This window comes from Drosophila subpulchrella, unplaced genomic scaffold (assembly GCF_014743375.2).
Source record: "Drosophila subpulchrella strain 33 F10 #4 breed RU33 unplaced genomic scaffold, RU_Dsub_v1.1 Primary Assembly Seq422, whole genome shotgun sequence".
NCBI classification, from domain to species: domain Eukaryota; kingdom Metazoa; phylum Arthropoda; class Insecta; order Diptera; family Drosophilidae; genus Drosophila; species Drosophila subpulchrella.
The window spans coordinates 372,376-392,206 of NW_023665638.1; the positions used below are offsets into that span (position 1 = coordinate 372,376).

Below are 19,831 nucleotides of genomic sequence, written 5' to 3' on the forward strand. Positions count from 1 at the left end.
TTTTCATCCTTTTTTCTTCTTGATTGGGATGAATATTCCTTTATAAGTTTCAAATTACGGTTTAAGTCTTTTGAAAAAGGGAAGGACTATATGAAACTGCTGTCAAAGGAACGGAAAAAAGAGAGAATGCTATAGTCGATGCCATCGACTGTTACTCAGATAAGGGGAGTGCGAGGGAGATGGAGAAATGCAATCAGATACTATTCCCAAGATTGGACGTTGATAATCAAAACAAAATCTTCTTTAAAATTTTCAAAAATAATAAGAGTTGTGGGTGCTAAACGAGTTTTGCATTATGGGAGTTTGTGGGCGTTAGAGTGGGCGTAGAACACTGCTAAAACAATTTTGCGCTGCGCAAGAATCTCAAGAATCTATGTACATGCCATATCCCAACTTTCTAGCTTTTATGGATTCCGAGTTCTCGTCGTTCATACGGACTGACAAGAGACGAACAGTCTAGATCGACTGCAATAGTGATCCTGATCATGAATATATACAATTTATAGGGTCGGAAACGCCTTCTTCTAGCTGTTACATACTTTCCGACAAATCTAGTATACCCTTTTACTCTACGAGTAACGGGTATAATAATTAATGTTTAAAAAATAAACCTAGCTGCAATAGGAATGATACAAAATTATAACGAAAATATAGTTTCTTCGCATTGCCGAAACTCTCTTCATTTCTTGTTTTCGGGTCTACTTTTTTTAATAAACTTATTAAATAAGAACATATGTCGATTTATACTATAAGCATGGGTTTCAGTTCTTTTCACTAAAGTTTTCATTATTAAGTACCAATTCAACCTTGTGACTATGGCTGCAAGCTTTGAGCGCGTATGTACATCTGTATATATGTAAACTTTCAAAAAACTTACGTGTCTTATTCGGTTTAAGCTCTCGTCGGCAGTAGTCAACAAGCTTTATTCGTGTTCAGAGCAACTAAAGGAAACCAGCCACATTTATATACATAGTAATTCTTAAAGTTCAATATTGTTACATTTTGCAGCTAATTAAAATTCACCACTATATAAATAACAAATTTTTTATAATAACGAGTGAATAATGGCCAAAAGACATGTACAAATGTAGCCAGTATTGTGACCAAAAGTAAATACTTATATATATGTACATATGTACATATGTAAATCAACGGGTGCATTCGTTTTTATGTAGTTCCGGTAGAACCACTTCCATAAAACACATTTTTGTGCCCTGGCTGAGGGCATTATAGTTCTATATATGTTATATATGTTAAGCATAGCTCCCAAAGGAACAATCGGTTAACATATGAACGAAATTATGCTGTTTTGACATTTTGTGAAGCTTGAAAGCTATTGACATTTTTATGATAACCCTTAGTCAGGGTACAAAAGCTTGTCAATATGCACTTTGTAAGTTTTACAAGTTTAAGTTCGTAAAATCAGAAGGAATTTTTATACCCTTGCAGAGGGTATATTGATTTCAGTCAGAAGTTTGCAACGCAGTTAAGGAGACATTTCCGACCACATAAAGTATATATATTCTTGATCAGCATGACTAGACGAGTCGATCTAGCCATGTCCGTCTGTCCGTCTGTCCGTCCGTTTCTACGCAAACTAGTCTCGCAGTTTCAGAGCTATCAGGCTGAAACTTTCCCAAAAGTCGTATATCTTTTGCAGGTAGTATATAAGTCGGAACCAGCCGGATCGGACAACTATATCTTATAGCTCCCATAGGAATAATGGGAAAAACGAATTTTAAAAATTATATCTTTGGTGTTTTTTAGCATATAACCTCCTAAGCTTGGAAATAACATTTTTTAATTAGTTTGAATTTTGAATTAAATTTTATCGAAATCGGCCGACTATATCATATAGCTGCCATAGGAACGTTCGGAAAATTGGTGGAAAAATAATATGAAACAAATTATAGCTTCGGTGTTTTTCAACATATAACCTCCAACGCTTGGAAATAACATTTTTAAGTTAGTTCTGAATTTCGAATTTAATTTTATCAAAATCGGACGACTATATCATATAGCTGCCATAGGAACGATCGGAAAATTGGGGGAAAAATAATATGAAACAAATTATAGCTTCGGTGTTTTTCAATATATAACCTCCTACGCTTGGAAATAACATTTTTTAATTAGTTCTGAATTTCGAATTTAATTTTATAAAAATCTGACGACTATATCATATAGCTGCCATAGGAACGATTGGAAAATTGGTGGGAAAATAATATAAAACAAATTATAGCTTCGGTGTTTTTTGACATATTATCTAATATATTGCGAATATCATTTTTTGTGTTTTTAAATTTAATAATTATAGCTGCAAGGGTATATAAGCTTCGGCTTGCCGAAGCTAACTTCCTTTCTTGTTCAAGTTAAAGTCGAAAACAAATTGACACGCACATTTTAATTGAACATTTGTGGAGAAATATGTTTGTAATGAAACTAGCTTTGTCAAGCCGCAGTTTCAGTACACTTTCAAATTTGTAGAGTAACTTCTAGTTTATGAATGTGGAAGTTTAGAGTATAGTGTCGAACGTTTCTTTTTTTATAACCTTGCAGAGCGTATTATGATTTTAGTCAGAAGTTTGCAACGCAGTGAAGGAGACGTTATCGACCCCATACAAATTATATATTCTTGATCAGCATCACTAGACGAGGCGATCTAGCCATGTCCGTCTCTCCGTCCGTTTCTACGCAAACTTGTTTCTCAGTTTTAAAGCTATCGGGCTGAAACTTTCCTAAAAGTCTTCTTTCTTTTGCAGGTAGTATATAAGCCGGAACCAGCCGGATCGGACAACTATATCTTATAGCTCCCATGGGAATAATCGGAAAAAAAAATTAAAAACAAGAAAGGAAGTTAACTTCGGCAAGCCAAAGTTTGTATACCCTTGCAGTTATAGGTTTTAAATTTAATTCGAGCTCTGAAAAATACAAAAAATGATATTCCCAATAGTATAAGATAATATGTCAAAAACTCCGAAGCTATTATTTGTTTCATATTATTTCCCACCAATTTTCCGATCGTTCCTATGGCAGCTATATGATATAGTCGTCCGATTTTGATCAAGTTAAATTCGAAATTCAGAACTAATTAAAAAATGTTATTTCCAAGCGTCGGAGGTTATATGTTAAAAAAAAACGAAGCTATAATTTGTTTCATATTATTTTCCCACCAATTTTCCGATCGTTCCTATGGCAGTCATATGATATAGTCGTCCCATTTTGATAAAATTAAATTGGAAATTCAGAACTAATTAAAAAATGATATTTCCAAGCGTAGGAGGTTATATGTTAAAAAACACCAAAGAAATAATTTATAAAAAAGATTTTTCCGATTATTCCTATGGGATCAAGAATATATATTTTTTATGGGGTCGGAAACGTCTCCTTCACTGCGTTGCAAACTTCTGACTGAAATCATAATACCCTCTGCAAGGGTGTAATAACAAAACAAATGGTAATAAAAGGACAGTCGGATATTAGGTTCTAAAAATGTTCAAGCGCATGGCCAAATGGCGTGATTAATAGATACTTATTTCAAAGAGATTTCAAAACGTTTATACCCGTTACTCGTAGAGCAAAAGGGTATTCGTCGTAAAGTATGTAACAGGTAGAAGGAAGCGTATGCGACGCCATAAAGTATATATTCTTGATCAGGATCACTAGCGGAGTCGATCTAGCCAGGTGGAATATAGGAACATGTAACAAAAATAGATAAGGATTGCGAGGAAACTTTCACACTAACAAATTCAATTTCGTTAGGGTGAATTCTCTCGGATGTTAGGCTAGTGGTAACGGCAATCAGCACACCGCCTCCCCTACGTGAGGAGCGATCGGTCCTATAGGCATTAAAGTTATTTGACAGAACTTCAGAGTCAGATATCTCTGGTTTCAGCCAAGTTTCCGTAAAAGCCAAAATATCTGCAGTAAATGCAGAGGAGTCAGCATAAAGCTAGGGTAGTTTCATATTTAGTCCCCTAACATTTTGATAAGCCAAAAATAAACTTTTTAGTTTTTTGGCGCAGTGGAAGGTCTGTTAATTGTTCTCGGTTTCTTGGGAATAAATTATTTTATTACTAAATCATCATTAAGCCAAAAGCTTTCAGAAAGTAGTACCTTTAACACATCAGGCGAAGAAAATATTTTAAATGAGGATACTACGAGCGTATGAAAATCGAAATTGTTCAACTGAAATATTCCGAAATGGGAATTTTTCACGTATAAATTCCAATACATCCTCAAATGTGGTATCTGGGGTGAATCGAAAAACAAATAATTGCTTCCTATGTGGAACAACTGACAGTTTCTTACGTCCCCCATCAGCAGATTGAACCACACTAAGCTGAGAGCCAGAAACGGTACCTTCTATACCTATAGGTACGGTCGGCACCGTAGCCGGCACTGAAGATTTTTTTACCACCAGACTTCGAGAAACAGTGACTCCACCTGAATCAGCTGTATGTACTGCTGCAGCTACAAAGTTCGGATTTGGGGAGGATACCGTGACCGTATTAACTGCCGCTAAGCTGGCTTTTTTGCGTTTAGGCGACTCAGTCAGTAATTTTTATATCTTTGCAGAGGGTATATTGATTTCAGTCAGAAGTTTGCAACGCAGTGAAGGAGACGTTTCCGACCTCATAAAGAATATACATTCATGATCAGCATGACTAGACGAGTCGATCTAGCCATGTCCGTCTGTCCGTCCGTTTCTACGCCAACTAGTCTCTCAGTTTTAAAGCTATCGGGCTGAAACTTTCCCAAAAGTCTTATATCTTTTGCAGGTAGTATATAAGTCGGAACCAGATGGATCGGACCACTATATCTTATAGTTCCCATAGGAATTATCGGAAAAAAAAAATTTCTTAAATTATATCTTTGGTGTTTTTTAGCTTATAACCTCCTAAGCTTGGAAATAACATTTTTTAATAAGTTTTGAATTTCGACTTAAATTTTATCGAAATCGGACGACTATATCATATAGCTGCCATAGGAACGATCGTACAATCGGTGGGAAGATAATATGAAACAAATTATAGCTTCGGCGTTTTTTAACATATAACCTCCTTCGCTTGGAAATAACATTTTTTAATTAATTCTGAATTTCGAATTAAATTTCATCAAAATCCCACGACTATATCATATAGCTGCCATAGGAACGATCGGAAAATTGGGGGAAAAATAATATGAAACAAATTATAGCTTCGGTGTTTTTCAACATATAACCTCCTACGCTTGGAAATAACATTTTTTAATTAATTCTGATTTTTGAATTTAGTTTTATCAAAATCGGACGACTATATCATATAGCTGCCACAGGAACGATCGGAAAATTGGTGGGAAAATAATATGAAACAAATTATAGCTTCTGTGTTTTTTGACATATTATCTTATACTATTGGGAATATAATTTTTTGTGTTTTAAAATTTAATAATTATAGCTGCAAGGGTATACAAACTTCGGCTTGCCTAAGTTAACTTCCTTTCTTGTTTATTATTACATTGGGCACAAACGGAATTGAACCCCTCATTTAGCTTTTTAAAAGCACCTGAGGGATTCAAAAGGCTGTCTCGAGTCTGCTTCATAAAGCCGCTCATCTCAACTACCATTTCCTTGCAGGATCCACATGACCACTTGAGACCAGAATTCAGATCAATGAAGTCTTTGACTCTGCCAGTAAATCCTGCGCATTTAACGTGCATCATCGATTCGCAGAGCCAGCAGAAAATAAAAGGGTCTTTAGTTGAAGACGAAAGAGTACAATTTTTCTTAGAGCCAAGACAAGAGCCATTTAAAGGAGATGGAATAAAATAAAATAAAATATGAAAAATACCTCAAGTAAATTTGGCACTGGGATCAAATTCCAAAACCACAAAGGCACAAAACACGAAGAAAAATAAGAGCGCGAGATCGCGTATTAATTTATTTGTAAGAGAGCTCGAGAAAATAAATCTTCTATCGACTGCGCGTTGCTTGTGGGACACTGACAACTTTACGCACGAACAGTTACAATGTAAAGCAAGCAAGAGAGAGAGAATAAAAGAATAGCACACAAAAAGTCTACCAGAAATTCGGCAGGTTCAGAGAGAGTTTAAATTACAGTTGTAATATAGAGCGGGAGAGTGGGAATAAAAGAGTTTTAGCAAGATTAGTGAGTGTAAAATTACACTAACAAAGCAAAGAGATTAAACAATACTAATAGAAATGTTAAAATAACTATAACCACATACCCGTTTATTGGGAGATCTAGTCAAAAACACTAACACAACTGTTAGGCTAAGCTTTGTAAATAAACAAACACAAGACACTCACAAAAAATCACTGAATAAGACAAAAACTTAGAGCACAAAAGTAAACACATCTGTTCACAAGCGACGCTAAATCGATTTATGATAGCTATTTTCACAAAGCTTACTAAGATGAAATTATATAAACAAAAAGGATATGCAATAATTAAGCAAGCCCTATGATTTCTCTCAACAGCTCGAAGTTGTGATTAACAGCACTCTGTCATTATGTCCAAGAAAAACAAGAAATAACGCTATAGTCGAGTGTCTCGACTATCAGATACCCGTTACTCAGCTTTTAAAGTGAAAATTAATAAATGTTAAGTTTAGATTTTTAAAATTAGAATTCGCTTTGAAGATTCGCTAAAAATCGCATCAGACACACGGGTTTCGCCATAAGAGAGTTACTCGGGAAAACTGAAGAATTTACAGCGCTGCTACGTGCACACATTTTCGGTCTTTTCACTGCCTTTTAGTGCATTTTAACACTGGGTAAACGATCTTCCGTCTATTTCTTTTGCGCTTATGTGAATGAACTGTGATTTTTTTGCTTGGCGTTTCGGGATTTTTTGAGGACATGTATTTCAACGTTATTAGGAAATTTATGTTAGTGCAGTCCCAAAAAGCCTTTCAACTGCTCGGAACCCAGCAACAGATCTCATCTTAAAACGAAATATTGCTATGCTCTTTTTTAAGGAAATCACCAACCTCCAGCTTAAGCCCTTCTTAGCAAAACCTGGCACCTGTTGCACCAAAACTTACAATATTATTCTAAAACAAGTAAGGAAGTTAACTTCGGCAAGCCGAAGTTTGTATACCCTTGCAGCTATAATTATTAAATTTTAAAATACAAAATACAAAAAATTTTCCCAATAGTATAAGATAATATGTCAAAAAACAAAGAAGCTATAAATTGTTTCATATTATTTTCCCACCAATTTTCCGAACGTTCCTGTGGCAGCTATATGATATAGTCGTCCGATTTTGATAAAACTAAATTCGAAATTCAGAACTAATTAAAAAATGTTATTTCCAAGCGAAGGAGGTTATATGTTAAAAAACACCGAAGCTATAATTTGTTTCATATTATTCTCCCACCGATTTTACGATCGTTCCTATGGCAGCTATATGATATAGTCGTCCGATTTCGATAAAATTTAATTCGAAATTCAAAACTAATTAAAAAATCTTATTTCCAAGCTAAGGAGGTTATAAGCTAAAAAACACCAAGGATATAATTTAAAAATAAAAGTTTTCCGATTATTCCTATGGGAGCTATAAGATATAGTTGTCCGATCCGGCTGGTTCCGACTTATATACTACCTGCAAAAGATATAAGACTTTTGGAAAAGTTTCAGCCCGATAGCTTTAAAACTGAGAGACTAGTTTGCGTAGAAACGGACGGACTGACGGACAGACGGACATGGCTAGATCGACTCGTCTAGTCATGCTGATCAAGAATATATATTCTTAATGGGGTCGGAGACGTCTCCTTCACTGCGTTGCAAACTTCTGACTGAAATCAATATACCTTCTGCCAGGGTATAAAAAATGGCATTTGAACCCACCCGCCAAAACGGTTGCTTAAAAATTCATATAGTCAAAGAAGAGTATGCGAGGAAGGTGTTATAAATACTTACCAGAGTCCAAACGGACCCTCGTGGCGTCACTGCTTGCCTAAATGTAAATCTCATTCTTAATCAATATGCCAATTGCAATGAAATAACCGTTTGGCGCTGAAAACATTCCACATGCTAGCGATAAAATTTGTTTTTAGCTTTGCATTTTTTCGGAGCAACTGAAATTGCACGTCCTTTCCCTCCGGAATCGGTTTACTTATGCCGATCAGCTTTTCGCCTCAACGATTCTTTATGTGAACAGGAATCCGCTTAAAGTTGCAACAGCAATTTAAGCGGCTGTGTGCGAAGGTATTATAATAACTAATTTCAATTGCAGCTTGCCGCTTTTTATAAACAGAAAACAAGGTTTGGTTCCAGTTCAAATTTTACTTTTCTCCTATCATTTTAAAAACATAATGTTATTCTTAAAACGGCAAAACTAATTCTGAATTACAAACAAATTTATTTGGTTGCAAAGTGCATTCAAAATGTTTAAGTTAAGAAGATACATTAGGTAGCAAGATATATTCATAATAATAAAAATTAAATTGTTTTATTAACGACGATTTTCTAACAATAAAAAATAAACCATGGGGAACTGGGCAAGGAAACAAAGAGATAATGACATGAGTACACAAAAAAACGTTAACTCAATTAGTGGCAAAAGTACAGCTTGCAATTGTGTACCTTATTATATGTGAGATAATATCAGTGTTTCGAAAATACTATGACGTAGCAGCAATAGTAACTACAAAAATATTTTGCTATTTGTACGGGAGAAATTTTTTTAAGCCTGGAGCAAAGCCTATTTAGAATACTAGTTATTTTTTGGAGCAAAGCATTCTATATTATAGTAAAAACAAGATAGAACGCTATAGTCGTGTGCTTCGACTATCAGATACCCGTTACTCAACTAAAGGGAGCAAAAGGGAGATGGAGATATGCAAGCAGAAAGAGAGATGCACCACCTATCACCGATCTAAATAAATAGTTATGTGAGCGGCAGACAGATTTAAGCGTTATGAGCGTTAGAGTGGGCGTGGCAAACTTTTTTTGAATCAATCGATAGGTATTGACGAGACCAATACATTTCAGCAAAAATTTTGTATCTACCATGCAAATTGTGGTCGCCACAGGTTTGGGCGGTCTGTGGGCGTTAGAGTGGGTGTGGCATATTCGCGTAACAATCTTTCGCTGCGTACAAGGCTACGAAATCTAAATCTGAAGTCCCTATTCTCTATCTTTGATTGTTTCCGAGATATCCGCGCTCATATTTACGATTTTTTTAAGTTTGTGGGCGTCTTGTGCGCGTTATACAAGTTGAGTTCCAAAGTAAACAGGACTTTTAAAAAAAGACAGAACAAATAGTTTTTTCGGCAAAATCAATTTATTTTATTCAAAATAGTCTCCTTCTGCTTAAATACAGCGTTTTGCACGGTCCAAAAGCATGTCGAACGAGTGTTTTAGCTCGTTGCCCGGTATGGCCGCCAGTATGCCGGTGCAAGCCTTTTGAATGGCCTCTACGTCTGCATAACGCTTTCCTTTCATCGGCAAATGCATTTTTCCGAAAAGGTAGAAGTCGCACGGTGCCATATCAGGTGAATACGGGGAGTGGTTGATGGTTAAAATGTGATTTTTGGTCAAATAGTCGGACATAAGCGTCGATCGATGAGACGGCGCATTGTCGTGCAACAAACGCCAACTCCCATCTTCGCGGGCCGAACACGTCGAATACGGCGCACCAAACAATTCAAAACTCCAAGGTAGAATACCGCATTAACGTTTTGGCCGGTTGGAACAAATTCTTTGTGGACAATACCCTTGGAATCATAAAAACAAATCAGCATTGTCTTCACTTTTGACTTCTCCAGGCGCGATTTTTTGGGTTTCGGCTCGTCCGTCATTTATGTCCTCACGACCACTTTGAAAACATTGAATCCACTCGTGCACTCTGCTACGGGATAGGCAATCATCGCCATAAACTTGTTTCATCAATTGAAACTTTTCGCTAAAAGTTTTACCAATTTTAAAATAAAATTTAATGTTGGCTTTTTGTTCGAAGCTCATTTTCGCACCGATGACAAAAACATACTGACACTTAAAACGCAATAACCTCACTTCCAATAGATGAAATGTCATGAAATTTTTACTGGAAGTCGATAAACGATAGCAGATTCTAACGCACCAGTTGACTTATAGATGGCGCCACTAGAGGGCGCTAGATTCAAAAAGTCCTGTTTACCTTGGAACTCACCTTGTAGTGGGCGTGGTTAACTTTTTTTTGAATTAATCGATGGCTTTTGATGAGGCCAATATATTTTAGTTACATTTTTTATTCTAGCATTAAGACTGTAGGAGCCACAGTTTTGGGCGGTTTGTGGGCGTTAGAGTGGGCGTGGCACGCTACTGCGCAAGAAGCTCAGAAATCTTCATGCTAAATTCCAATAGCCTAGCTCTTATAGTTTCCGAGATCTCAGCGTTCATCCGGACGGACAGACAGACGACAGACGGACATGGCTAGATCAATCGGCTAGTGATCCTGATCAAGAATATATATACTTTATGGGGTCGGAAACGCTACCTTCTGCCTGTTATATACTTTCCGATGAATCTAGTTTACCCTTTTACTCTACGAGTAACGGGTATGCATCTGCCTTACTTTCATAATTGGCTATGACGTCATTGTCGATGTTCTTTCTGAATACGGGAGTACAATCATTACTTATTAACTAATGGTACGATTTTAACGCCCACAAACTGGTCAAAGCTGTGGTGCCCACATATCCAATAAATTGTATTTAATTACGCCTGTCAATACTTACCTACACACCTGCACAATTTTTAAAATCGGACCATTAGTTTATAAGTAATAACCATACACCCGTATGTAGCAAGAACATCGCCATTGACGGCCACATCCAGTATATAAAAGTGAAGAGTGTAAGATGTAGAGAATATAAATGTGTAAGCATCGACATTCCTTCGCTATACTATACTATATATAGTTGTCCGATCCGGCTGGCTCCGACTTAAATACTACCTGCAAAAGAAATAAGACTTTTAGCGAAGTTTCAGCCCGATAGCTTAAAAACTGAGAGACTAGTTTGCGTAGAAACGGACGGACAGACGGACATGGCTAGATCGACTCGTCTAGTCATGCTGATCAAGAATATATATATATATATATGGGGTCGGAAACGTCTCCTTCACTGCGTTGCAAACTTCTGACTGAAATCATTATACCCTCTGCAAGGGTATAAAAAGGAGCGTAAAACAGTTCGCTCCCTTTTCGCGATATATGATATATTTCTGCTCGATTAGTGAAATATCGATAAGAATTAACAGAATAGATTTTTAAAAACCATGAAGACCCTAAGACCAAAAAGAATTTTAAATTCTGCGGCTATATGTATATGTATAGCAGTCGCCTTAGCACACTCTCCTGGTCCTGGTCCACAGTGACTTACTTATTGTATAGGTACTCAAAATATTACATTTATTTTACTGCTAGTATCAAGTAAACCAAATCCATATGCCACAAAAAAAAAGTAATGAATTGTTGTTTCTTGCAGACTAAGATGATTGGCTACAAAAGTATTATGACCGCATTATTTGCGATCATAACAGTAGCTCCTTCAGTACCTGCTCCTCAACAAAACTTAAACGCTCAGAAAAACATTGAAGAAATATTTAACACTAAAATTAACAGTCTTGCGTCACAAATCAGCGGAATTGGATTAGTCGTTACACCTTTAGATGACATAGGTACACAAAAAAACTTTAACTCAATTAGTGGCAAAAGTACAGCTTGCAATTGTGTACCTTATTATATGTGCGACCCGTCAACGAATAGTGTGACTGAGGATGGGTCATTTGATGGATTTGGTGTGATTGATATTCGTTTTAACGCCGATGATCCGGTATGTCCTGCATCTGTAGACGTGTGTTGTGCGGATAATAAGACGCGTAATGTAACCCTAAATCCCACACCTTTAAATCAAAGACAAAACCAAACACGAGGCTGCGGTGTTCGCAACACAGGTGGTTTAGATTTTGTTCTTTCTGGAGTGACGCAAAATGAAGCTGGGTTTGGCGAGTTTCCATGGACAGTAGCTTTATTACACTTCGGAAACCAAAGCTATTTCTGTGCTGGATCACTAATACATCAAAAAGTGGTTTTGACTGCGGTACACTGTGTTGAAGCGCATGGACCAGGAACATTTATTGTCCGTGCAGGAGAGTGGGATACACAAACAACGAAAGAGCGTCTACCCTATCAAGAAAGAACAGTGCAAACGGTTATTAAGCATCCACAATACAAGAGCAGAAACATAGCTAATGATTTTGCTCTTATAGTTTTAAGTGAGAGCTTTGTTTTGGATGATCACATTAATGTCATATGTTTACCAAAACAAGAAGCTATTCCAGAACCCTCTACCACATGTTTTTCCACAGGCTGGGGAAAGGATGTTTTCGGTTCTTTTGGAAAGTATAGTGTCATAATGAAACGTGTGCCCTTGCCTATTGTCGCATTTAATGCTTGTCAATCGCGGCTCAGAAGTACTCGACTTGGACCCAAATTTACCTTGGATAGGTCATTTATATGCGCAGGTGGGCAGCGGGGAATTGATACATGCCAAGGTGACGGTGGAGCTCCATTAGCGTGTCCAATCGGGATTACATCAGAAAACCGATATCAGCAGAGTGGTACAGTTGCATGGGGAATTGGTTGCAATGATGAAGTGCCAGCAGCTTATGCCAATGTAGCTTTGGCACGAGATTGGATTGACCAGCAAATGTTAGCCAATGGCTTCGGAACGGATGCTTACACTGCTTAAATGGTGATTCCAGAAGATAAACAAATTTTAACTAAAATATTTAAATATTTTTACTTACAAATACATTATTTTTATATACGATACTTATAAATCGATTGAATAAACTATATATTTTATAAACAAAGCCAACGATAACGGATTTAGAAGTCAAGTCCCTAGAATAAATTTTCCAAATTTCATTTATTTGTTTTGTTTAGGGGTGCTGGCAACTGTCTTATGGCAATGCATGCAAGATCGATCTCGTGAAAATGTTCTACTTATGGAATTGATAAACCATTTTTGAAATTCAATCTCAACGATACGTGAGAAAGGTCGCATACCCAAAATATTCAAAGATTGATATCTTCGATCGTTCCATCGTGTTGGGGAGAGATGTGTCCTGTGATTATAAAACTAATTAAGATATATATATTCTTGATCAGGATCACTAGCCGAGTCGATCTAGCCATGTCCGTCTGACTGTCTGTCCGTCTGTCCGGATGAACGCTGAGATCTTGGAAACTATGAGAGCTAGGCTATTGAGATTTGACGTGCAGATTCCTGAGCTTCTTACGCAGCGCAAGTTTGTTTCAGTAGAGTGCCACGCCCACTCTAACGCCCACAAACCGCCTAAAACTGTGGCTCCTACAGTTTTGATGCTAGAGTAAAAATTTAAACTGAAATGAATTGTTCTCATCAATACCTATCGATTAACCCAAAAAAAGTTTGCCACGCCCACTTTAACGCCCACAAACCGCCCACAAACTTCAAAAAATCGTAAGTATGAACGCGGATATCTCGGAAACTATCAAAGATAAAGAATTGGGATTTCAGATTTAGATTCCGTAGCCTTGTACGCAGCGCAAGTTTGTTATTTGAATATGCCACGGCCACTATAACGCCCACAAACCGCCCAAGCCTGTGGCGCCCACAATTCTTATGCTAGATAAAAAATTTTAACTGAAATGTATTGGTCTCGTCAATACCTATCGATTGATCCAAAAATAATGTTGCCACGCCCACTCTAACGCCCATAACGCTTCAGTCTGTCTACCGCCGGTAGGTGGCGCATTTCAATCTCGCTTTGCTGCTTGCATATCTCCATTTCCCTTTGGTCCCTTTAGCTGAGTAACGGGTATCTGATAGTCGAGGCACTCGACTATAGCGTTCTTCCTTGTTTTATATATATTTAAATTTTTAAAAACTTCAAAATAATAAAGCTATTCATATTTAAAATTTACTAAATATTAAATAATTTTGTTTACTAGTACTTTCGGTAATGCTAACAATTAACCTTTGGGGTTGAATGAGTTGTATTATGCATAAATATTATAACAAGGTTCAATGAACAGTAGTTTGATGAATTAACACGTTCTAGTCTTTGATAGTTTCATTTTCTAGGGTTTTCGTTGCTTAATCTAGCCTTTTAGTTCTTGGAGGGGGGGTTAGTGGATTTTCTAATTTAATATCGCCTACATTGCATGGGGTCTAAAGTACAACACATCCAAGAATATTTTTTTTGTAGAACTCCAAAACAACATTTTTTTAAGACTAATAAGACCAGTTTACAAAAAAAATTGATGAAATACGCCTTCAAGGAAACCTTTGTTTTATGGTAAGGTACATCTCCCTGATTAAGAAAAGGGCACTTAAAATTTTTTCTATGGTACCAATTTTTTTTAAAGTGTATAAAACGTTTTTCGCACTTTTTTATTTTCTAACTCGAGATCTGATAAACCGAATTAGCTCATTAAAGATTCATTTTACAGGTAATAGAATGCCCTTTAACTTTCTTATACACATCATAAAGATCCATTCATTAGTTTAAAAGCTACAATTCGTCAAAGTTGAAAAAGTTGGAAAAAATTCAAAAACGCTGGCATAAATGGTTTTATGTTGTTTTCTTGAAGGCTGAACCTTAACGGAGAATATGCGCTATTATTCACGACAATCCGTTGGTAAAACGATTTTTTACAAACTTTTAAGCGTGTATACCCAAGTTCAGTATTCGGGAGCAGCGGCCGTTAAAGACTATTTTAAATTTTCAGTGTTGGGGAACGTAAGAATTTGGTGCAAGTTGTAATGCAAAATGTTGCCACGCCCACTCAAACGCCCATAACGCTTAAATCTGTCTACCGCCGGTAGGTGGCGCATTTCAATCTCGCTTTGCTGCTTGCATATCTCCATTTCCCTTTGGTCCCTTTAGCTGAGTAACGGGTATCTGATAGTCGAGGTATTGACTATAGCGCTCTTCCTTGTTTTCTTTTTTATTTGAAATCTGGAAACGTTTTAAGTATAACTTTTTTATTACAATTGATAGAGAAATATTAGATATTATTCTTAAAAATCGTACAGCATCGGCGCGCACTTGAACCGGGGACCTTTCGCACCAGAGACAGACACCTTACCCATTGGTCTATCGCACAACGTTTTTCGCGGATGTTTAGTTCAAATCCCATGATAACCGATAATTGAAACTCGGACAATCAAAAAATGCTTTTATCGGTATCGAAGTATCCACGGTTGTTGTCAAAATGACACTATTTAGGGTTTCATACAATGTAGTTTACTTTTTATACTTATTTAGGATCAAATTGATCCCATTAATTTGATCCTAGGTGTAGTGTTATTTTCACCCACACTTATCAAATTGACACTCGAATTTTTTTTGGGTGTACGTAAATTTTGAAGGTGTTTTATGGGTGCTGTTAGCCGAGAGTTGTTGATGAAATGCTTTGTGCGAAATAAAATTCTGCAAAGGGTTATACACAGCTCTTAAAGGAAAATATACAAATAAACAAGTAAAACGCTTTTTTTAAACCTATGCTTATACATTTTTTCAGGAGCGTTGGCCAAGGATCCGGAGGACCCGGAAAAATGTTTAAGGAAGGCGATGACCAATGTAAAAAGCAAATTATCGACCAAACCATACGCTCGCTCGAACCCTCGAATGCTAATTTTAAAAAGGCTATGAATTTGCTGGTTAATCGATTTGATAATAAAGTTTTACACTTTCAGGCACATGTTCAGGCAATATTCGGTTTAAAGGGTGTCGAGAAGGGATCTTCGAAGGGTCTACGGGAGCTGAGCGATTGCATGAATTCGCATCTGCGAGCAATTCGAACCCTGGCCAATACGCAACAAATTTTGGATGGACTTTTAATTCACATCGTCACTCGGAAACTGGATCAGAGGACGCGGGAAAAATGGGAAGAGGATTTGTCAATCACTGAGCTGTCTACCTGGGATGCTATGGAGTCGTTTTTGGAAAAGAGGTGCAGGAGGATGGAAAACTTGGATCGAGCCTTGGTAACTCAAACACCAGGCCAGCAGGTGGGAAAAAACTTGCACAAATATAACCAAAATACACTTATTGCTTCTGCTACTAACTCAAATCATTTGACATGCTTATTTTGCGATGCATGGGATCATTATTTGCCAAAGTGTTCTCGATTTTTAAATTTGAGTCCGAATCTTCAATATAGAGATGCAAAGAAGTTGCACCTCTGCCTCAACTGTTTGCGCAAGGGGCATAGTTTGCAGCAATGCAAGTCGACTCACTGCAAGTATTGTCGCATGAAGCACCATTCATTATTACACATGAACCATGACCCATCCGCAAAATCAACCTCATTTTCATCTCCATCATGCGATCCATCCTCGAGCTCTCAGCCATTACCATCTACTTCATCAGCATTAGTATCATGTTCGCATACATCATCGCATCCTGATCATCATTTACCAAGCCCTCCACCCAAAACCTTAAATATTTTGCCGATCGACTACGTGTTGCTTCCAACTGCTATTATCTACGTTAGAAATAGAATGGGAGCATTCATGCCTTGCCGAGCAATTTTAGATTCGGCCTCCCAGCTAAACTTCATAACCTCTCGCTTAGCTAGCCAACTAAACTTGAATCATAAAAGATCGCAAACGTCGATTTCTGGGATAGGAGAATCTTCCATGATCTCTGATAAGACTGTCGATATTCTTGTGCAATCACGGGATGCAAGCTATCGTGCGGCATTCACAGCGGTTGTGACTCACAGTATTACTGATTATCAACCCCATTTCAATATAAATGCAACATCGTGGAGGATACCGCAAAACATTTCACTCGCTGACCCTAATTTCAATCAATCACAACGAATTGACCTTTTACTCGGCGCTGGGTTGTTTTTCGAAATAATTTCTATGGGACAAATTCATTTGGATAGGGCTTTGCCAACTCTTCAGAACACCAAGCTTGGTTGGATAGTCTCTGGAGGGTTATCATCGAACATGCCAACTCATAAATCGGTTTTACAAGCCAGCATCATTCCCATGACACACTTTCCGCCATTGTAAAGCGATTTTGGGAAATTGAGGACTTCACTTCGTCTAAGCCATCTTTATTGCCGGAAGACTTGCGATGTGAGCAACTTTTTACTGAAAATTGCATTAGACTTGGAAACGGCCAATACTCTGTTCGTCTCTTGTCCACTTCCGGATTCGAATCTTTAGGTGATTCTTATTGCTTGGCTCGTCGTCGTTTCAAGAGTTTGGAAGCTAAATTAGATAGAAACTCAGCCCTGAAAGCTCAGTATTCAGCATTTTTGAGGGAGTATATCGATCTAGGTCACATGTCTCTTGTAACTAAGGAACCGCCAGAAACACAATTCTTTTTGCCCCACCATTGCGTACATAAGCAGGAGAGCACGAGTACGAAGCTTCGTGTTGTTTTTGATGGATCTGCTAAATCAACTTCTGGTAGCTCTCTGAACGACTTACTTCTGGCAGGACCAACAATTCAACAAAAAATCTTTAATATACTGCTTCGCTTTCGATTTTTTAAAGTTGCCCTTTGTGGAGATATCTGCAAGATGTACCGTTGCGTGCGTGTTTCGTACCCGGATGATTTCTTGCAGTGCACCGTTTGGAGAGAGAGCTCCACGGAAGAATTGAGTGTTTTTAAATTGAACAGGGTGACTTATGGAACCAAGCCAGCTGCCTTCTTGGCTATAAGAGCCATGCATCAACTCGCTTACGATGAGGAGGAATCATTTCCTATTGGAGCAAAAATTGTTCGTAGAGATTTCTATGTGGATGATTAAATATCTGGTGGGGACTCAGTTGAGGAGGTGAGAGAAATTCGTCGTCAGGTGATGGAACTACTGTCGCGAGGCCACTTTCCAATTCGCAAATGGTGTTCGAATGAGTCAGCAGCCCTGGAAGGAGAGTCTGAATGCGACAAGGAGCAGTTAGTCAAATTTCACGATGGATCGGATGTCGCCAAGGCATTGGGACTAGTCTGGGATCCATCTTCTGATCAGCTCCTATTTCATTTTTCTCAACTGCCAACCAATCAACGACCCACTAAGCGGGTTGCATTGTCGACGATTGCCAAATTCTATGATCCACTCGGTTTAATAACTCCTAATATCACAAAATTTCTGCAATCTCTATGGAGTGCGAACGTGGATTGGGATGATGCACTGCCAGAGCCCATTCTTTCGTCATGGGGGGAGTTGACCTCACAGTTATCGGTCGTACAGAACTTAAAATTCCCACGATTCGTACTGCAACCAAGGGCTTCCGTTGAGTTGCATGGATTCTGCGATGCTAGCATGTCAGCTTATGGAGCGTGTCTATACTTGCGATCGGAGACCAATGGAGAATCGACAGTCCATCTGCTCTGTGCCAAGTCAAGGGTAGCTCCATTGAAGGCCTTAACAATTCCAAGATTAGAACTTTCCGCAGCGCTTTTATTGGCTGAGCTAATCGTAAACGCCGGACTCGTCCATTGTGTTGGCGTGGATTCGGCAACCTCCGAGGGAGTTAAACGTTTTCGTATCAAACAGAATCGCAAAAATTCAGGAGATGACGAAAGACATGTCTTGGCATCACGTTTTTACAAACTTGAACCCGGCAGACGTCGTATCGCGAGGATGTACCCCAAGAGAATTGTTGGAACATTCCCTTTGGGCTTACGGGCAAAGCTCGTCAACTTGGCCGTCCCTGCTAGACTCAGTAAAGGATCTTCCAGTGCGCCGTTCTGTGGCTCTAATTGGGGCCGTTTGCATAGACAGTTCATCAAACTGCAAGTTCCTCAACTCTTTCGATAAGTTGCAGCGCGAATTTGCATACATTTATCGATTCATTTCAAATTGCAGAGCCAAATCTGCGCCGTTGAAAGGTCGACTTTTGGTGGAGGAGATCAACTCTGGAACTGTACTTCTTCTGAGGACCATCCAACAGGTGTGCGTGGAAGGCTTCAGAACGCAAACTTGGACTACGATACGAGGCATCTGATACTGTTGCCCAAGGTTCATCCAGTCACCAAGACGATCATCGTTTATTATCATGAGAAATATTTGCATGGACGATCGCAGGCGCTGCTTGCCGCATTACGGCAAAGGTACTGGCGGATTGGAGGCCGCAAGTTCGTCGCCAGCGTTATCAACAAATGCGTCCGATGTTTCCGAATGAAGCCTGTTACTTGGGAGCACGTCATGGGTAGCCTTCCAGCAAATAGAGTGCAGCCTAATCCAGCTTTTCATACCATAGGAGTGGACTATTGTGGGCCATTCTATCATAAGGCAGAGGCCAGAATAAGGCACCCCACAAGTGCTATATCGGCGTCTTTGTCTGTTTTTCCACGAAGGCTGCTCATTTGGAACTGGTCCAGAATCTCACGACGGATTCTTTCATCGCAGCGCTGAGGAGATTCATCAGCCTTAGAGGCAGTCCACGTACCATTTGGAGCGACAATGCTACAAACTTTGTCGGTGCAAAGAGAGAGCTTGCCGAGCTGAAAGAGCTCTTTTTGAGCGAGCAGCACACAGCATCGATATCTTCCGTCTGTTTAGCTGATGGGATCGATTGGAAGTTCATCCCTCCGCGTGCCCCGCACTTCGGTGGATTATGGGAGGCCGCTGTGAAGTCAGCTAAATTTCACTTCTACAGAGTCGTCGGTGCATCCATCTTAGCCATCGATGAATTAAGAACTCTTGCATATGAGATTTCTGCCATCCTTAACTCCCGTCCACTCTGTCCAATTTCAGAAAATGCTGAAAGCCTTGAGGTGCTAACACTGGCGCAATTCCTGAAGGGTTCCAGCTACACTAAGTTTCC

General features: G+C 38.5%; 1 protein-coding gene across 6 annotated transcripts; it reads left to right on the top strand.

Moving 5' to 3' along the window:
• Positions 1-889: 889 nt before the first annotated feature.
• On the top strand, positions 890-15,961 carry LOC119562334 (phenoloxidase-activating factor 2). 6 transcript variants are annotated; one of them, XM_037875501.1, is made up of 3 exons: positions 903-1,109; positions 15,562-15,620; positions 15,737-15,961. In XM_037875501.1, the coding sequence occupies exons 1-3, from the start codon at positions 1,078-1,080 to the stop codon at positions 15,949-15,951; spliced, it is 306 nt and encodes a 101-aa protein (XP_037731429.1). In that variant the 5' UTR covers positions 903-1,077; the 3' UTR covers positions 15,952-15,961. The 6 variants fall into 6 exon arrangements, 4 of the variants coding, with proteins under 4 accessions (XP_037731426.1, XP_037731429.1, XP_037731428.1 ...); XM_037875498.1 differs by lacking the exons at positions 15,562-15,620; positions 15,737-15,961 and adding an exon at positions 11,474-12,868 and having other exon boundaries at positions 890-972; XR_005221801.1 differs by having other exon boundaries at positions 894-972; positions 15,562-15,961.
• Positions 15,962-19,831: the final 3,870 nt, after the last annotated feature.